A 16,065-nucleotide genomic window follows, 5' to 3' on the forward strand; every position below is an offset into this window, starting at 1 on the left:
ACATAACCTGGAAATTCTACTCCTAGGTACATACCCAAGAGAAGTGAAAACACACGTCCACACGAAAACTTGTGCATGAACGTTTATAGCAGCATTATCTATAATAACCAAAAAAGTGGAAACAACTCCAATATCCACCAATGGATGAATGGATAATCACAATGAGATATATTGATACAATGGGATATCATTTAGCCATAAAGAAGTGAGACACTGACATACACTACAACATGGACGTATCTCACAAACATTGCACTAAGTGAAAGAAGCCAATCACAGAAGACCACGTATTGTCTGAATCTTTTCATGCAAATGACCAGAATATAGGCAAACCCAGTGGGACAGACAGTAGGGAAGTGGTTATCTAGAGATGGAGAGGGACTGTGGGGAAATAGAAAGTGACTGCTAACACATACAGGATTTCCTTCTGGGGTGATAAAAATGTTCTGGAATTAGTAGCAATGGTTGCAAAACTTTGTGGATATACTAAAACACATGAAACTGTGCTGGGCACAGTGGCTCATGCCTGTAATCTCAGCACTTTGGAAGGCTGAGGCAGGTGGATCACCTGAGGTCAGGAGTTTGAGACCAGCCTGGTCAACATGGTGAAATCCCTTCTCTACTAAAAATACAAAAAAAAAAAAAAATTAGCCAGGCATAGTGATGGGAGCCTCTAATCTCAGCTACTCAGGAGGCTGAGGCAGGAGAATCACTTGATCATTTGAACCAAGGAGGCGGAGGTTGCAGTGAGCTGAGAACGTGCCATTGCACTCCAGCCTGGGCAACAAGAGTGAAACTCCGTCTCAAAAGAAGAAAAAAAAAACAAAAAACAAACAAACAAAACAAAAACAAAACTCATGAAATTGTATACTTTAAAGGGATGAATTTTATGATATGTAAATTATGTCTCATTAAAAAAAACAAACTGTTAAGAAAACCAGGAGTGGTCTGGGGAAATGCCTGGCCACGGCTCTAAGCTCCAGGAGGGGCCATGCCTCACCTCTCTGGATGGGAACTCAGCACAGCTGGCATCAAAAGGCTGAGTGTCCCCTGTGTCAGGCATCACAGGGTCAGGAGGCTCCTGGCATAGAGGGGATGCGAGGCAGGGCAGTGGAAGAAAGAGGGTCCTGGCGCAGGGAAGAGGGAACCAGGCTGCCGGCCCAGTGCCCAGCTGCTCCCCGTCCCTCACACCCTGGCCCTGGAGCCCTTGGCCACATGCCCCATCCCAGGGACCGCCTAGTAGTGAGAGAAGCCCCCGTGGGAGAAGGCAGGGAGGTCGGGGGCACAGGCAGCAGCCTGCGGCAGGCAAGCCAGGGGGTTGACCTCACAGGCCCTAGCATCCTGGTCCCCTCGGAAGTGGATGGAGTCAGCAGAGTAGAAGGAGGGGTCTTCGTCAAAAAAGTTGTAGGGTCGGAGGAAGAAGCCCACGCTGTTCCCCACAGTCACCGTGTTAGGAATGTCCTCTGCATGTGGGATGTGCAGAAAACCAGCTGTCACCCAGGCCACCAAGTCCTAGCAGGGGAGAAGAAAGAGGGTCACGAGGTCTGGCTTTGCTGAGAATGTGCCCTGCCCTCGCAGTGACCTTGCAGATAGGGAGTCAGCTCACCCACCTATATGTTCTTAGTTCCTCAGGAAAAATGTGAAGTCATAAAGTTTCTTTTCTTCTTTTTTTTTTTTTTTTTTTTTTTTTTGAGACAGAGTCTCGCTCTGTTACCCAGGCTGGAGTGCAGTGGTGTGATCTCGACTCACTGCAATCACCACCTCCTGGGTTCAAGCCTCAGGCACCCGAATAGCTGGAATTACAGGCACGCGCCACCACACTCTGCTCATTTTTGTATTTTTAGTAGAGATGGGGTTTCACCATGTTGACCAGGCTGGTCTCGAATTCCTGACCTCAAGAGACCCACCTGCTTCGGTCTCCTAAAGTGCTGGGTGGGATTATAGGCATGAGCCACTGCACCCGGCCGAAGTTTCATTCTTAGTGGGTTCTGAAGGTCCCTGAGGAATCTGGCTCCTGAGGCAATGAAGTGGCTCATCTTGTCCCCCTGACTCCTCCCCTCCTCCCCAGCTGCCTGCTCACCACTCCATGCAACTGACCTGCCCTGCAATGGTCTCATTGTTGATGAAGTTGGTGAAGTCCACAGTGGGTGTCCAAGGGTCATTCAAATTGTAGATGCTGGTGCTACTGGGCTCCTCCTCCTTCCGCTGGGTTACTGCCAGCTGGTACCTACAGGAGTTTTTGATTAGACTGACAAGTTCATCAACCGTTCCACTGCCTGAGGCTGCATTGAAGAGTGAACAAACACAAGGGGGAAATGAGCCCCGAAGTCTTAGAGTATTGAGCCTCTGTATCGTCTCTGTCCAGTTCTCCTTGCCTCTCTCTCTCTCTCTCTCTCTCTCTCATCTGTAGGCTTCCCGACTTGTCCGCTGTCCTGTACCTTAAACATCACTGGCCCAGCAGACTTCAGGTAGGAATGCTGCTCATCCATCCATCTGGATCAGAGCATGATGTTGAGCCTGGGCCTTGGAATCACATATGGACATGGCCTCTTTCCCATCCTAGGTCAAGTTCAGTATCCCAAATACCTAGATTTTAGGGAATCCTCCCTCCGATCTGTGCTCCTATCTCACTGTTCTTTTCCTCCAACCTTTAATGTGAACATTTTAAACATACAGAAAAATTGGAAGAATTGTATGTGAACATCCACATACTCAAGTCTAGCGTCTACCACTAATATTTTCCTAGATTTGCTTCAATGCCTCATATCTCAGCATTCCTCCACCCACCCATTAGGCTTTGAGTGGCTACAGATTGTGGTCACAGGAATGTGTGTGTGTGTGTGTGTGTGTGTGTGTGTGTGTGTGTGTGTACCTGTGGGAGGTGGAACAGTGTGGAGCCCTTCATCCATTCTACCTGCCCCACTCCCTCCTGACCGCCAACCACTCACCTCCCCCAGCTGAAGCCTCTCTCCATGGAGCTGTTCTGGGGTAGCGGCTCCCCAGAAAAGCTGCGCACCTGGATGCGGTAGCCCCGGGGGTGACCCCACTTGTTGCTGTGGTTGCTGGCCAGGTACAGGTAGCGAGGGGTTGCACCTCCCATGGGGAAGGTGGCCTGCTCCTCCGTCTCCAGCAGCTTCCGGGTCACCTCCATCCTCTGCATCTGGTGCTCAGGGCTCCACGGCACAGCCATGGGGACAAAGGCCATATCCTCGGCCCAGACCCAGTTCTCTAGTCCTGCTCAGGGTGGGATGGGGGAGGGCCTGTCATGCAATTGCCTTGGCCCCTCTGGACTCTGCCTCCACCTGGCTTCAGAGTGGGGGCAAAAGAGCAGCCCAGAACTGAGTGTGCCCCTGCTTCTCTTCCCTCTCTGCAAGATAACCCCAGTCCAGGGATTTGGAGGAGGTCTTTCTCTCTACTCTCTTCTCTGGTAATAATCCCAGATGCCTTGTGACTGGGCCTCCACCAATCTCCTCCCTCTGAGGGGCTGCATGGGAGGGTGTTTACCTGAGGTTGGAACAACCTTGTGGGCAATGGGCGGGGTGGCACTCCCTCTGACCTGAAGACTTCCCCTCACATGTGAAGCCCTGTGGCATTGCCAGGACTGCCTTATCATGAAAATAAGCCGCACATTGACTGAACCTGAAGGAGCTGTGTAGGCAGCATGCTGAGTGCCTTCTGTGTATTCATGCTTTCACTTTTCCAACAATCTCAAAAAGGAGGAACTATCATTGTCTCCATTTTACAGATGGGACAACTGAGGTTTAGAGCATTCAGTAATGTACCTTGGTTGGTCAGTAAGGACACACGGTTAATATCATGGCAGTGCTGGGGACCTGGGTCTTAATCTGGCCTTACACTGCCCACACATCAGCACATAGAGGAAGACAGCATAGAGAGACACCACAACACAAGAACAGCAGACGTGGGGACCAAGGGGAAGGAAAACCAACGCTGGGCCTGATGCTGCTGGGGCTTGGAGGTACCTTTCATGTTTGAAACTTGGCAGGGAGCAGGGAGCAGGGGTTAAGACACAATCTGTTTCCTGAACTTTTGGAGTCTGAATGATTTTATTTGAGTCCAACTAGGTCCCACATTAGGAGTCAAGTTAAGTGATCTGAGACAAGGAGCAATAAATCAAAACATGCTGGTAGTTCCCTCTGCACCTTCCAAAGACCAGGAGAGAGGAGAGACTGATTCAGCAAACCCTTAGTTTCCTTTTGTAGATTCACTGCCCCTAATCCATATCCCAGTGTTTCCACCCTTAGCTGACAATTGCAAACTAAAAGGTTTTTTTTTTTTCTTTTTTCTTTTTTTTTTTTTTGACAGGGTTTTGCTCTTGTTGCCCAGGATGGAGTACAGTGGCATGATCTGGGCTCACTGCAACCTCTACCTCCCAGGTTCAAGTGATTCTCTTGCCTCAGCCTCCAGAATAGCTGGGATTACAGGCACACACCAGCATGCCCAGCTAATTTTTGTATTTTTAGTAGAGACGGGGTTTCTCCATGTTGGCCGGGCTGGTCTCAATCTCCTGACCTCAGGTGATCCACCCACCTCAGCCTCCCAAAGTGCTGGGATTACAGGCGTGAGCCACTGTGCCCAGCCACAGACTAAGAGTTCTTTATGGTCCACACACACAAGTAGGCTCCTGTGGCTAATCACAACAATACCTAGTATTTCTCAAGGGCCCGCTATGTGTCAGGCACTATTCCAAGTGTTTTAAAAGTTGTCCTCATTTAATACAGAGATAAAGATAGATGTGTGTGTATGGGTTGGTTGGAATATATGCTTGAATTTTCTAGCTAAGTCTACTGAGAGGGCCTAAAAGCAATGACATCCCAGTAATGATGAGCATACTTGGTGCCCAGATATTGGTTTCTAAATACAATTCTCCAATAAAGTGAACCTGATCTCCTTGCAGACAAGGTTGATTCCAGGGTAGGAGCAGGGGAAATGCCACATGAAACATTTTTGGGTGCCAGAAAGTAAGGAAGGGCTCAAAAAAGCGTGGAGGTATGTGAAAAGGACATAGGAACTAATCTGAAGGACCTCCCAATGGCCAGAGTTGGAAAAATGTAAGGAACAAAGTAAATGATAGTACTCCGTTATAACCCTTAAAGTACAATAAAAAACCATGAGTCTATACAATTTGAATAAATAATTGAAAACAGAAATAAAAAGGAAGGACAACTCTTCTTTATGGAAAATTCCAATTAATAAATGTATAAGGAATAAGGAAAACTTTTAAGGATTAAGAAAATGTGGTATATCTACATGATGAAATACTATTCAGCCTTAAAAGAAGAAAATCTCATTGCAACAACATGGATGAACCTAGGGGACATTATGTTAATTAAATAAGTCAGACACAGAAGGACAACACTATATGATCTCACTTATATGTGGAATCTAAAAAAAAGTTGAACTCATAGCAGTAGGAAGTAGAATGGTGGTTACCAGTGCCTTAAGGAGGGTGGAGTTGGGGAGATGTAGCTCAAGGAATAAAAAATTTCAGAAGTTCAAGAGATCTATTGGACATGGTGGCTCATGCCTGTAATCCCAGCACTTTGGGAGGCTGAGGAGGGAGGATTGCTTGAGCCCAGGAGTTCAAGACCAGCCTTGGCAACATAGTGAGATCCCCATCTCTATTAAAAAAAAAACAAAAAGCAAAAAAACTTAAATTAGCTGAGTGTGGTGGCGTGTGCCCACAGTCCCAGATACTCAGGAGGCTGAATTGGGAGGATTGCTTGAGCTCAGTAAGTTGAGGCTGCAGTGAGCTATACCGTTGCACTCCAGCCTGGTTGACAGAGTAAGATCCTGTTTCAAACAACAGCAGAAATCCCAAAGAGATCTATTGTACAACACGGTGACTATAGTTAATAACAATGTATTATATATTCTGGAAAATTGCGAAGAGTAGAGTTTAAGTGTTCTCACCACCAAAAAATGATAAGGGCTGAGCATGGTGGTTTACACTTGTAATCCCAGCAGTTTGGGAGATCGAAGTGAGAGGATCACATGAGCCCAGTTAGTTGAGGTTGTAGTGAGCTATGATCACACTACCTCATTCCAGCCTGGGTGATAGAGACCCTGTCTCAAAAAAGAAAAAAGAAAAGAGATGAAAAAAAGAATGTAAACCACCTGAGAGCAACACTGTTGTTTCTTTTGTTAAACTGCATAGTGGGGTGCTTGGCACAAGTGTGCATTCATACATTTTTGTTGCTTGCTTGAAAAATGTTGTTATGTGAAAAAACAGAAGTGACAAAACAGAGGTACATTATGATAACATTTGAGTATATAAATCTAAATACTTCGATCAGTATATCATATTTATACATAGTATACAATATAATAGATTCTATAATCACAGAGGTAATTTTTTAACTATGGAAGACTTTTTTTTTGAGACAAAGTCTGGTTGTCATGCAGGATGGAGCGCAGTGGCTCGATCTCAGCTCACTGCAACCTCTTGACTCCCAGATTCAAGTGATTCTCTTGCCTCAGCCTCCTGAGTAGCTAGGATTACAGGTGTACCCATGCCCAGCTAATTTTTGTACTTTTGGTACAGACAGGATTTCGCCATGTTGGCCAGGCTGGTTTTGAACTCCTGACCTCAAGTGATCTGCCCACCTCAGACTTCCAAAGTGCGGGGCTTATAGGCATAAGCCACCATACCCAGCCCAAAGAAAACTTTTAAAGCTAGGCATGGAGACTTCAGCTCACCCCTCCGGCACCTTTGCCTCTGCCAGGATGCCTTACCTGCTACATCCAGGTCCACCTTGAAGTGGGCGCTGTGGGTGTGGGCCGTGCCCAGGGTGTGCTCTGAAACTTTGTTCCCATACCTCTGGGCAGCACCAAAGGGGAATGCTGAGCTGATGTAGCCGGTGGTGTGGAGTCTGACTTCTATGGCCCCATTAGGGTGGAAGACTGTATCCCACACATAGTCATAGTTGAGCATAGTGGACACAGATCTGACGACCAGCACCGTTTCTGCAAGGCCCCCAAAGTAGTGGGAGTAGAGATCTGAGTGGTGTCGCCGCAGGGGGAGGCCCTGGTTGTGTTCAAATACACAAAAGGCATCACGTATTGTCTTGGCGGCCTGGGACTCGAAAAGGAAGTGCCAGTCCACATAAGTGGCCAGGTAGGGGCAGTCCACCCCACGGGTCAGGGGCGTGGAGAAGTGGCCCAAGCCAAAGCCGCTATCTATGTACCGGCTTCGTAGAGCAGAAGGAGAATTGCCTCCATAGATGGCCAAGGCCTCCTGGACACTGACTTCATAGGCCACCCTCTCCCCTTGGAAGCGAACGTCAAAGATCCTTGGGCCGCTGAATGCTCCGAGGCCAAAGGAGAAAGTCCACAGTGAGGAGGCCACTCGACTTCCCTGGACACTGAAGCGGGGGCCCTGGGGATGGAACTGCAGAGGGGGAGCTGGACCCGGGGGCACAGGGGACTTCAGGGACCAGGACCCACCTGTGCCATTGTCTGGGATCAGCACCACATTCACAAGGCCGGCCTCAAACTGGGCCTCCAGCTGGGCCAGGCTGTCGTAGTAGCGGCCTTGATAGAACACCTTCTGGATGGTCCAGCGGGCAGGGTCCAGGGCCTTGTGGTTCACTAGCAGCTCCAAGCCCACGGGGTGCAGGAAGAACCCAGCCCCTGAGATGTTGTAGTAGAGGCCAAACCAAGTGGCCCGGTCCCCTGATTGCAGACCACGGGGAGCCGTGTTCATTGTCACCAGGTTCCGTTCCTGGTGCTTGTAGAAGCAGCAGTGGTGGAGAAGCCCAGAAGCCTGGGGCAGCTCTCTGTCGAAGATCATCTGGTCTATGTCCAGGTACTCTCGGAACAGCACGGGGCGTCGGTGATAGGGCAGGGGGCCTCCATGACGTTCCACGGTCACGTCCCGCATGTAGGAAGGGTGAGGCAGTGGCCCCACCACCAGCTCACTCACGTTGGGCTGGGGTTGCCTGCCAAAGAAGACGATGGCCAGTGCCTCCCGGGCAGGTGGGGGGCTCCCCCTGTCCAGGTGGGCCAGGGCTGCAGCCTTGGGAGGCAGCTGTAGCTCCACTGAGAAGACACAGTTGTCCGAGGGCCGGGCCTGGGCCGCATCCACCAGCCCTGGCCCCAGTCGCTGGGTCAGAAAGTGCATCACAGCTGTCAGCTCCTCTCGGCTCAGGTCTGCAAACAGCTGGCTCTGGCCAGGGTGTGTCCAAGGCTGGGCACTGGGAGATATAGAGGGGCAATGGGGAAGCTGGTTCAGCTTACATTCCCTCTCACCTCCTTTCTCACTCCCAGCCCCGCCTTCACCTATGCCTGTCACCAGAACACTAAACAGGGACAAAATAATGAAGACAGCCATAGCTGAAGCTCCTGGGTCGTCTTCAGGCTCTTGGTTCCGAATGCAGAATGCAAAATAGACAACGATAAACAGCCAGAGAGGACCTGGGTGCAGGATGTTTCTCTCCGCCTCTGAAGGCGCTGCCGGTCAAGAGGAATGATGGATATTATGAAAAACCCCAAGGGCAGAGGGGTCGGGGGTGGAGCTAGAGGGAATTAGGAATCAGGCCGTGTTCAGGAGGTGGGGCAGAGTTAGGAACTTTGACTTTAAATGACCCACGTAAGCCTCTGTCCTCCTGTTCCAAATCAAACAACACACTCAGGGTCAGGGTCAACGAACCGAGTAGGCTCAGAGGTGCGTTTTGGAGAAAAGAACTAGCAAGGCGCAAGAGGAAGTGGGGGTGACTGTCCTGTGGCTCTCCTTTCTCTTCCCTCCAGGTGGAACTTTTCTCCTGGCTGCAAGGCTGCAAGGGAAACTCACCTGGCCACGCCTCCACAGCCAGATTCCCTCCTTCCCTCCTCTAATTTTTGATGTCCTCCAGGTTCTGCCTCCCACCACTCTCTCCTGCCTCCATCCATCAGCCGGAATCCTAGCAGCAGCCTGAGGGAAGCCTGAGAGTAATGATGAGAAGGCAAAGTATTTAGTAGGGAGCTGGAGGGGCTGAAGGGCTGAGCCAGGTCAGCTGTGTGGAGGCCCCGAGCACCCTAAGTCACTGCAGGGGAGCGTGCAGGGTGCAGAACAAGCTAGAAGCTGCCTGGTTCATTGGGGTGGGGGTGAGGGTGGGGGCGAGGGTGGGGGCAGGAACCAGAGTATAACCAAGACCTTCAGGCCTCCCCTTGTACTGGACTGAGGGATAGGCCAGGGCAGAGGTCAGATGGGGCTGGGAAACTGGCTGTGGACTTATCTCACGCCTGAAAATCCTTTTCCAAAATGGTGCCGACATGGAGAGTGAAGCCGCCTCTGTCCTTCACAGCCAATGGCTGAGCAGCTTCTTTTCCAGGTGACAAACATGTGGAAAGCCACTGTCATTTGGGCAGCCAGGTCCTGAGGGGAACTAGAAGAGACTGAGGTTCCAGAAGGGGTTGTGCTTCCCTCGTGTACCTGGGGAAGAATCTTCTCCAACCTTCACACATCTAGGAAGACTTCTCAGGAAGAGATGTTCGAGCCAACCTTGGAGATGATGCATTCACCTGGCAGAGAAGAGGAAGGATATTCCAGCACAGAAACCCGAAACAGCTCAGCACAAGCAGGGAACAGTCAAGGATCAGCCTATTTGGTGGGAGTTGGGGAGGAGGGGAGTAGGCAGAGGAGGTAAGATCATGAAGCCTTGTGTGCCGCATGCTTTCAGCAAGGTAGTCATTGCAGGAGACAGTGAGACAGACATCTGGAAACCTAGAAGAGTTTAAGCAGATAAATCAACATCAGAAGGGTCAGGCTATCCAGAAATGTTTATGCCATCGGTTGTATTTTGATAAGGAAATTTGCCTGGTTTTCCTGCCTCTTGTTCTTTTATTTTACTTTATTTTTTTTAAACAGTCTTGCTCCATTGCCCAGGCTGGAGTGCAATGGTACAATCTCCGTCTCCCGGGTTCAAGCAATTTTCCTGCCTCAGCCTGCAGAGTAACTGGGATTACAGGTGCATGCCACCACACCCGGCTAATTTTTGTATCTTCATTTCATTTCATTTCATTTCATTTCATTTCATTTCATTTCATTTCATTTATTTCATTTCATTTCATTTATTTCATTTCATTTCATTTCATTTTGAGATGGAGTCTTGCTCTGTCGCCCAGGCTGGAGTGCAGTGGCACAATCTCAGCTCACTGCAACCTCCACCTCCTGGGTTCAAGCGATTCTCCTGCCTCAGCCTCCCGAGTAGCTGGGATTACAGATGCGCATCACCATACCTGACTAATTTTTGTATTTTTAGTAGAGATGGAGTTTCACTATGTTGGCCAGGCTGGTCTTAAACTCCTGACCGCAAGTGATCCACCTGCCTCGGCCTCCCAAAGTGCTGGGATTACAGGCGTGAGCCACCGTGTCTGGCCTCTTGTTATTTAAAGCTGTAGAAGTAGTAGGGCTCATTTCAAGGCTGTAAGAAAAGTAGGGTTCCCCTTTCCTGCAGGATGGAATTTCAACATAATAACTCCCCCCTCTAGGCATGTGAGCCCTTCTTGTCCTCAGGGAAACCAAGAACCACATTTTCTCTTGCTGAGCTGGTTTTGATGCTCTGCAGAAGCTCTTCATGAAAAAACTGTTTTAAAAAAAAAGTTGGTTTTTTTGTTTTTCTGTTTCGTTTTGTTTAGTTTTTGACACACGGTCTCGCTCTGTCTCCCAGGCTACAGTGCATGGAGTGCAGTGGTGTCATCATATAGCTCACAGCAGCCTCAAATTCCTGGACTCAAGCAGTGTTCCCGCTGCAGCCTCCCTAAGCTCTTGGATTACTGATGACAGCTCCCTGGATCAACTCGGGAAGGAGAAAGGTTTTTGAGAGATCCCCTACAGAGTGAGGGCAGGTCTTAGGGGAATTTTGTGGGATTCACAAGTAGGGAGTGTGTGTGTGTGTGTGTGTGTGTGTGTGTGTGTGTGTGTATTAAGAGAAAGAATGGCTAGAGCCGACTCTCCCGCCCAGCAAGGCCTTAGGGAAGTGATAGCCTTAGAGGGGAACTCATGCCCAGGCCCCTCCTCTGTCTCCACCTTGGCAAGACTTGGCGAGGCAGTGGAAAGTGAGTTTAACAGCAGTGATCACTGTCCACTGAAGACTAGCTGACAGTCCCTGAAAGTCCCAGATTCCAGAGTCTTACCTAACCCTAAAGATGAGCACTCTCAACAAACATGCCTGGAGTTTAATTTCCTGCCAGCCGGGTAGCTGAGGGCACAGAGCTGGTTATCTAACATAAAAAAATAAGGCCAGGCATGGTGGCTCATGCTTGTAATCCCAGCACTTTGGGAGGCTGAGGCGGGTGGATCACCTGAGGTCGGGAGTTCAAGACCAGCCTGGCCAACATGGTGAAACTCCGTCTCTACTAAAAATACAAAAATTAACTGGGCGTGGTGGCCCACGTCTGTAATCCCAGCTACTTGGGAGGCTGAGGCACAAGAATTGCTTGAACCTGGGAGGCGGAGTTTGCAGTGAGGCAACATTGTGCCACTACACTCCAGCCTGGGTGACAGAGCTAGACTCTATCTCAGAAAAAAGGAGGAAAGAAAGAGAGAAAGGAAGGAAGGAAAGAAGGAAAGAAGGAAGGAAGGAAAAGGGAAGGAAAGGAAAGGAATGGAAAGGAAAGAAAAAGAAAGGAAAGGAAAGGAGGGAAGGAAGGAGAGAGAGGGAGGGAGGGAGGAAAGGAAGGAAGGAGGGAAGCAAGGAAGAAGGAAGGAAGGAAGGAGAAGGGCAGGGAAGGAAGGAAGAAAGAGAGAGAGAAAGAAAAGAAAGAAATAAAGAGAGAGGAAAGAAGAAAGAAAGAAAGAAAGGAAAGAAAGAAAGAAAAGAAAGGAGGGAGGGAGGAAGGAAGGAAGGAACGAACGAAAGAAAGAAGAAAGAAAGATGAAAGAAAAGAGAAAAGAAAGAAAGGAAGGTAAACGGGCATGGTGGCTCACGTCTGTAATCCCAGCACTTTGGGAGGGTGAGGTGGGAGGATTGCTCGAGCCCAGAAGTTCAGGATCAGCCTGGGCAACATTTTGTAGAGACCCACATCTGTATAAAAAAGTTAAAAAAAAAAAAAAAAGAATTAGCTGCTGTAAGGCATGATCATGATGCCATTACACTTCAGCCTGGGCAACAGAGCAGGATGCTATCTCAGAAAAATAAACAAAAAGAAAAGTGACATTTAATAATTACGTCCAAATGTTGGGGAGTAAAACTCACACCCAATATTCCCATCAATGAGCCGTAACATGGAGATGAGGAACTAGAAAGCTTTTTGAAGTCAAGACAATGGAATTACTGTAACTAAGGCAGGAAAGGGTCATTGGAAACAGATTGTGAAGCAGAAATTTAAAGAAAATAAATACTGCATGTACTCACTGCAAGAAAAGTAAAGGTTAAGTGAAAAACAGAAGTTTTCTTCTACTGCAGGCAAGGCTATAGACAGGTCATGGTGACCTAGCCTGCAGAAATAGGCTCCAGACACCCCTGAACAAAGTTAAAAGAAGAAAAACAAATTTCTTTGCTGTCTCCCCTTTCTCTAAACCATTAATTATGACTATGTTTGCCAATACTTTTATTCAGTAAAATTTGTAAGTTTCTGTTTTACAAGTTATACCAAGTCAACAGTTATGCTATAGGTTACGTGACTAGTCACTGTATAGTTTACTGTTTTTGTCCTGTTTCTCTGTACTAGCCTATGTAAGCTAAACTCTGTCTTTGTTCAATGCTCAGCTTTTTAGATGTGAGTCCACTGAGCCAGTGCGCACCTAATAAACATCCTCCTGTATTCACCCATGCTAGTCTCTCTAGTCCTCTGTGTCCTGCAACAGTTGTGTGACCTTTAGGATAAAGGAAATAAAATCTAATGTCAAGGCCTAGCCACAAGGCAATCCATCCCAGCCAGGGAACTTGTGTCTGGGCCCTTTGGTAAGTTACAGTCAATAGTGAGGAAGGTACCTCCAGCTCTCGGCTAAGAACATGCCATTAAGATAACTAATGCTGGAGCTGAGCACAGTGGCTCACGCCTGTAATCTTAGCACTTTGGGAGGCCAAGGTGGGCAGATCACTTGAGATCAAAAGTTCGAGAGCAGCCTGGCCAACATGGTGAAACCCTGTCTCTACTAAAAATACAAAAATTAACTGGGCATGGTGGTGGGCACCTGTAATCGCAGCTACTCAGGAGGCTGAGGCAGGAGAATTGCTTGAACCTGGGAGGTAGAGATTGCAATGAGCCGAGATCACACCACTGCACTCCAGCCCGGGTGACAGAGCAAGACTCTGTCTCAAAAAAAAAAAAAAGGATGACTAATGTTGACCAGGTGCAGCAGCTCACACCTGTAATCCCTTCATTTTGGGATGCCAAGACTTGAGAATCACATGAGCCCAGGAGTTCAAGACCAGCTTGGGCAATATAGAGAGACCTCATCTCTACAAAAAATTTTAAAAGAAAATTAGCCAGGCAAATCCTAGCTACTTGGTAGGCTGAGGCAGAAGGATTGCTTGAGCCCAGGAGTTCAAGCCTGCAGTAAGCTATGGTTGTGCCACTGCACTCCAGCCTAAGTGACAGAGCAAGACCTTGTCACTAAAAAAAGAAAAAAACAGAGAAAAGATTTATTTTGGTTGAGCGTGGTGCCTCATGCCTGTAATTCCAGCACTTTGTGAGGAAGAGACAGGAGAATGGCTTGAGCCCAGGAGTCCAAGACCACCCTGGGCAACATAGCCAGTCCTCATCTCTACAATAACTTTAAAAAATAAATATATATAGGCTGGTGTGGTGGTTCATACCTATAATCCTAGCACTTTGAAAGGCCAAGGTGGGCAGATTCCTTGAGCTCAGGAGTTCAAGACCAGCCTGGGTAACATGGCAAAACCCTGTCTACCAAAAATATAAAAAATTAGCCGGGTATAGTGGTGTATGCCTGTAGTCCCAGCTACTTGGGAGGCTGAGGTGGGAGGATCACTTGAGCCTACAGGGTGGAGGTTGCAGTGAGCCAAGATCGTACCTCTACACTCCAGCCTGGGCAACACAGTGAGAACCTGTCTCAAAAACAAAACAAAACACCAAAAACATATATGTAGAGAGATATATTTGGCCAATGACAAATATTGACAGTTAAAGTAAGAAAGGCTGGCTGGGCATAGTGGCTTACACCTATAATCCCAGCACTTTGGGAGGCCAAGGTGAGAGGATCACTTGAGCCCAGGAGTTTGAGACTAGGCAACATAGTGAGACATGGACTCTACAAAAAAAAATTTTTTTTTTTGGAGACAAAGTTTCACTCTTGTTGCCTAGGCTGGAGTGCAGTGGCGCGATCTCGGCTCACTGCAACCTTCACCTTCCAGGTTCAAGTGATTCTCCTGCCTCAGCCTCCAGAGTAGCTGGGATTACAGATGCCTGTCACCACGCCCAGCTAATTTTTTGTATTTTTAGTAGAGATGGGGTTTCATTATATTGGCCAGGTTACTTTTGAACTCCTGACCTCAGGTTATCCACCTGCCTCGGCCTCCCAAAGTGCTGGAATTATAGGCGTGAGCCACTGTGCCTGGCCTACAAAAAATTTTTAGAATTAGCCAGGCATAGTGGCACATGCCTGTAGTTCCAGCTACTCAGGAGGCTGAGGTGGGGGGATCGCTTGAGTCTGGGAGGTTGAGGCTGCAGTGAGCCATGGTGGTACCACTGTATTCCAGCCTGGGTGACAGAGCAACACCTTGTCTTAAGGGGAAAAAAAAAGAAAAGAAGAAAGAGAGAGAGAGAGAAAGAAGAAAGAAAGAGAGAGAGAGAGAGAGAAAGAAAAAAAGAAAGCAAGAAGGAAAGAAAAAAAGAAAGAAAGAGAAAGAAAGAAAGAAAGAAAGAAAGAAAGAAAGAAAGAAAGAAAGAAAGAAAGAAAGAAAGAAAGAAGGAAGGAAGGAAGGAAAGAAAGAAAGAAAGAAAGAAAGAGAAAGAAAGAGAAAGAAAAGGCTGAGATCACCCAGGGAGGACTTCCGGAGAGAGGAGAAAGGAGGACCAAGGACAGAGCCCTAGAAAACGCAAGAGCTTGGGGCTCCATGAGTAGATGAGGGGAGCAGAAGTCAAGGAGCCTGAGAAGACTGAGAAGGAACAAATATGGATGAAAAGGGGACAATGTTGGGGAGTCAAGAAGGGAGAGAGTTCTGAGAAGAGAGGACAGTTGGTGTTGTCAAATGCCACCAAGAGGTCCAGAAAGTAGGCGGCCAGGAGCTCCTATTGATTTTGTGTTTAGGAAGTCACTGGGGGCCAGGCGCTGTGGCTCACACCTGTAATCCCAGCACTTTGGGAGGCCAAGGCGGGCGGATAACTTGAGGTCAGGAGATTGAGACCAGCCTGACCAACATGGAGAAACCTTGTCTCTACCAAAAATACAAAATTAGCCGGGCGTGGTGGCAGGTGCCTGTAATCCCAGCTACTCAGGAGGCTGAGGCAGGAGAATCACTTGGACCCGCGAAGTGGAGGTTGCAGTGAGCCAAGATCGCGCAACTGCACTCCAGCCTGGGCAACAAGAGTGAAATTCCATCTCAAAATAAAAAAATAAAAAAGAGGCAAGGCAAGTGGGCACACCTCATGTCCTTACAGGGGGTTGCCATGTCTACATTCCTGGAAAAGTCTTAGTCATGCCCTCTGACTCAAGCCTCAGGGATTCCCTTGTCCAGCTCCTTTATCTCAGGCCACTGGGTCCCAGGTCCTAAAGATCTGAGCCTTGGCAGCACCATTTCCTTCAGAGCCTGACATCCTCAGCCAGTAATCACTCCTAGACAATTGACCACAAGTCTGAAGACTCCAGACAACTTCTGTGGTCTAAGGACAAGATTGGATTGGGCACGAGGCTGGAGTTCCACCTTACGGCCCTCCTGACCCGAGCTGAACTGATGTTCTAACAATCTAGATGTCCATTCTGCCTCGCCTCATCTGGGGCCTGGGCCAGGTGGCATCATCATCATGCTGAGATGTAAGGAGGCAGACACAACCAGTCACATTTTCATATAAAAGCTTGTGAGAATTTACATACAATTACATACACACACCACATACAAACACTCATGATCTTTGGTCTGGAGATGGGTTTCAAGGCAA

General features: G+C 48.3%; 1 protein-coding gene across 1 annotated transcript; it reads right to left on the reverse strand.

The window, feature by feature from the left end:
* Positions 1-947: 947 nt before the first annotated feature.
* Positions 948-8,484, reverse strand: LOC105552934 (membrane primary amine oxidase-like). The gene is made up of 4 exons (XM_011998758.1): positions 6,757-8,484; positions 2,949-3,234; positions 2,098-2,227; positions 948-1,512 (listed from the first exon to the last, which is right to left on the reverse strand). Exons 1-4 carry the CDS (start codon positions 8,351-8,353, stop codon positions 1,237-1,239), a joined length of 2,289 nt encoding a protein of 762 aa, XP_011854148.1. The 5' UTR covers positions 8,354-8,484; the 3' UTR covers positions 948-1,236.
* Between the last annotated feature and the right edge of the window lie 7,581 nt (positions 8,485-16,065).

The sequence above is a fragment of the Mandrillus leucophaeus genome, unplaced genomic scaffold, assembly GCF_000951045.1.
Source record: "Mandrillus leucophaeus isolate KB7577 unplaced genomic scaffold, Mleu.le_1.0 Scaffold58, whole genome shotgun sequence".
NCBI lineage: Eukaryota > Metazoa > Chordata > Mammalia > Primates > Cercopithecidae > Mandrillus > Mandrillus leucophaeus.

Excerpts from the sequence above, each read along its gene's own strand:
- LOC105552934 (XM_011998758.1), bottom strand. The coding sequence starts at position 8,353 with ATGGCTGTCTTCATTATTTTGTCCCTGTTTAGTGTTCTGGTGACAGGC. Across the intron at positions 2,228-2,948 it reads AGAGGCTTCAGCTGGGGGAG|GTACCAGCTGGCAGTAACCC; the intron begins GTGAGTGGTTGG and ends AAACTCCTGTAG. Across the intron at positions 1,513-2,097 it reads ATGAGACCATTGCAGGGCAG|GACTTGGTGGCCTGGGTGAC; the intron begins GTCAGTTGCATG and ends CTCCCCTGCTAG.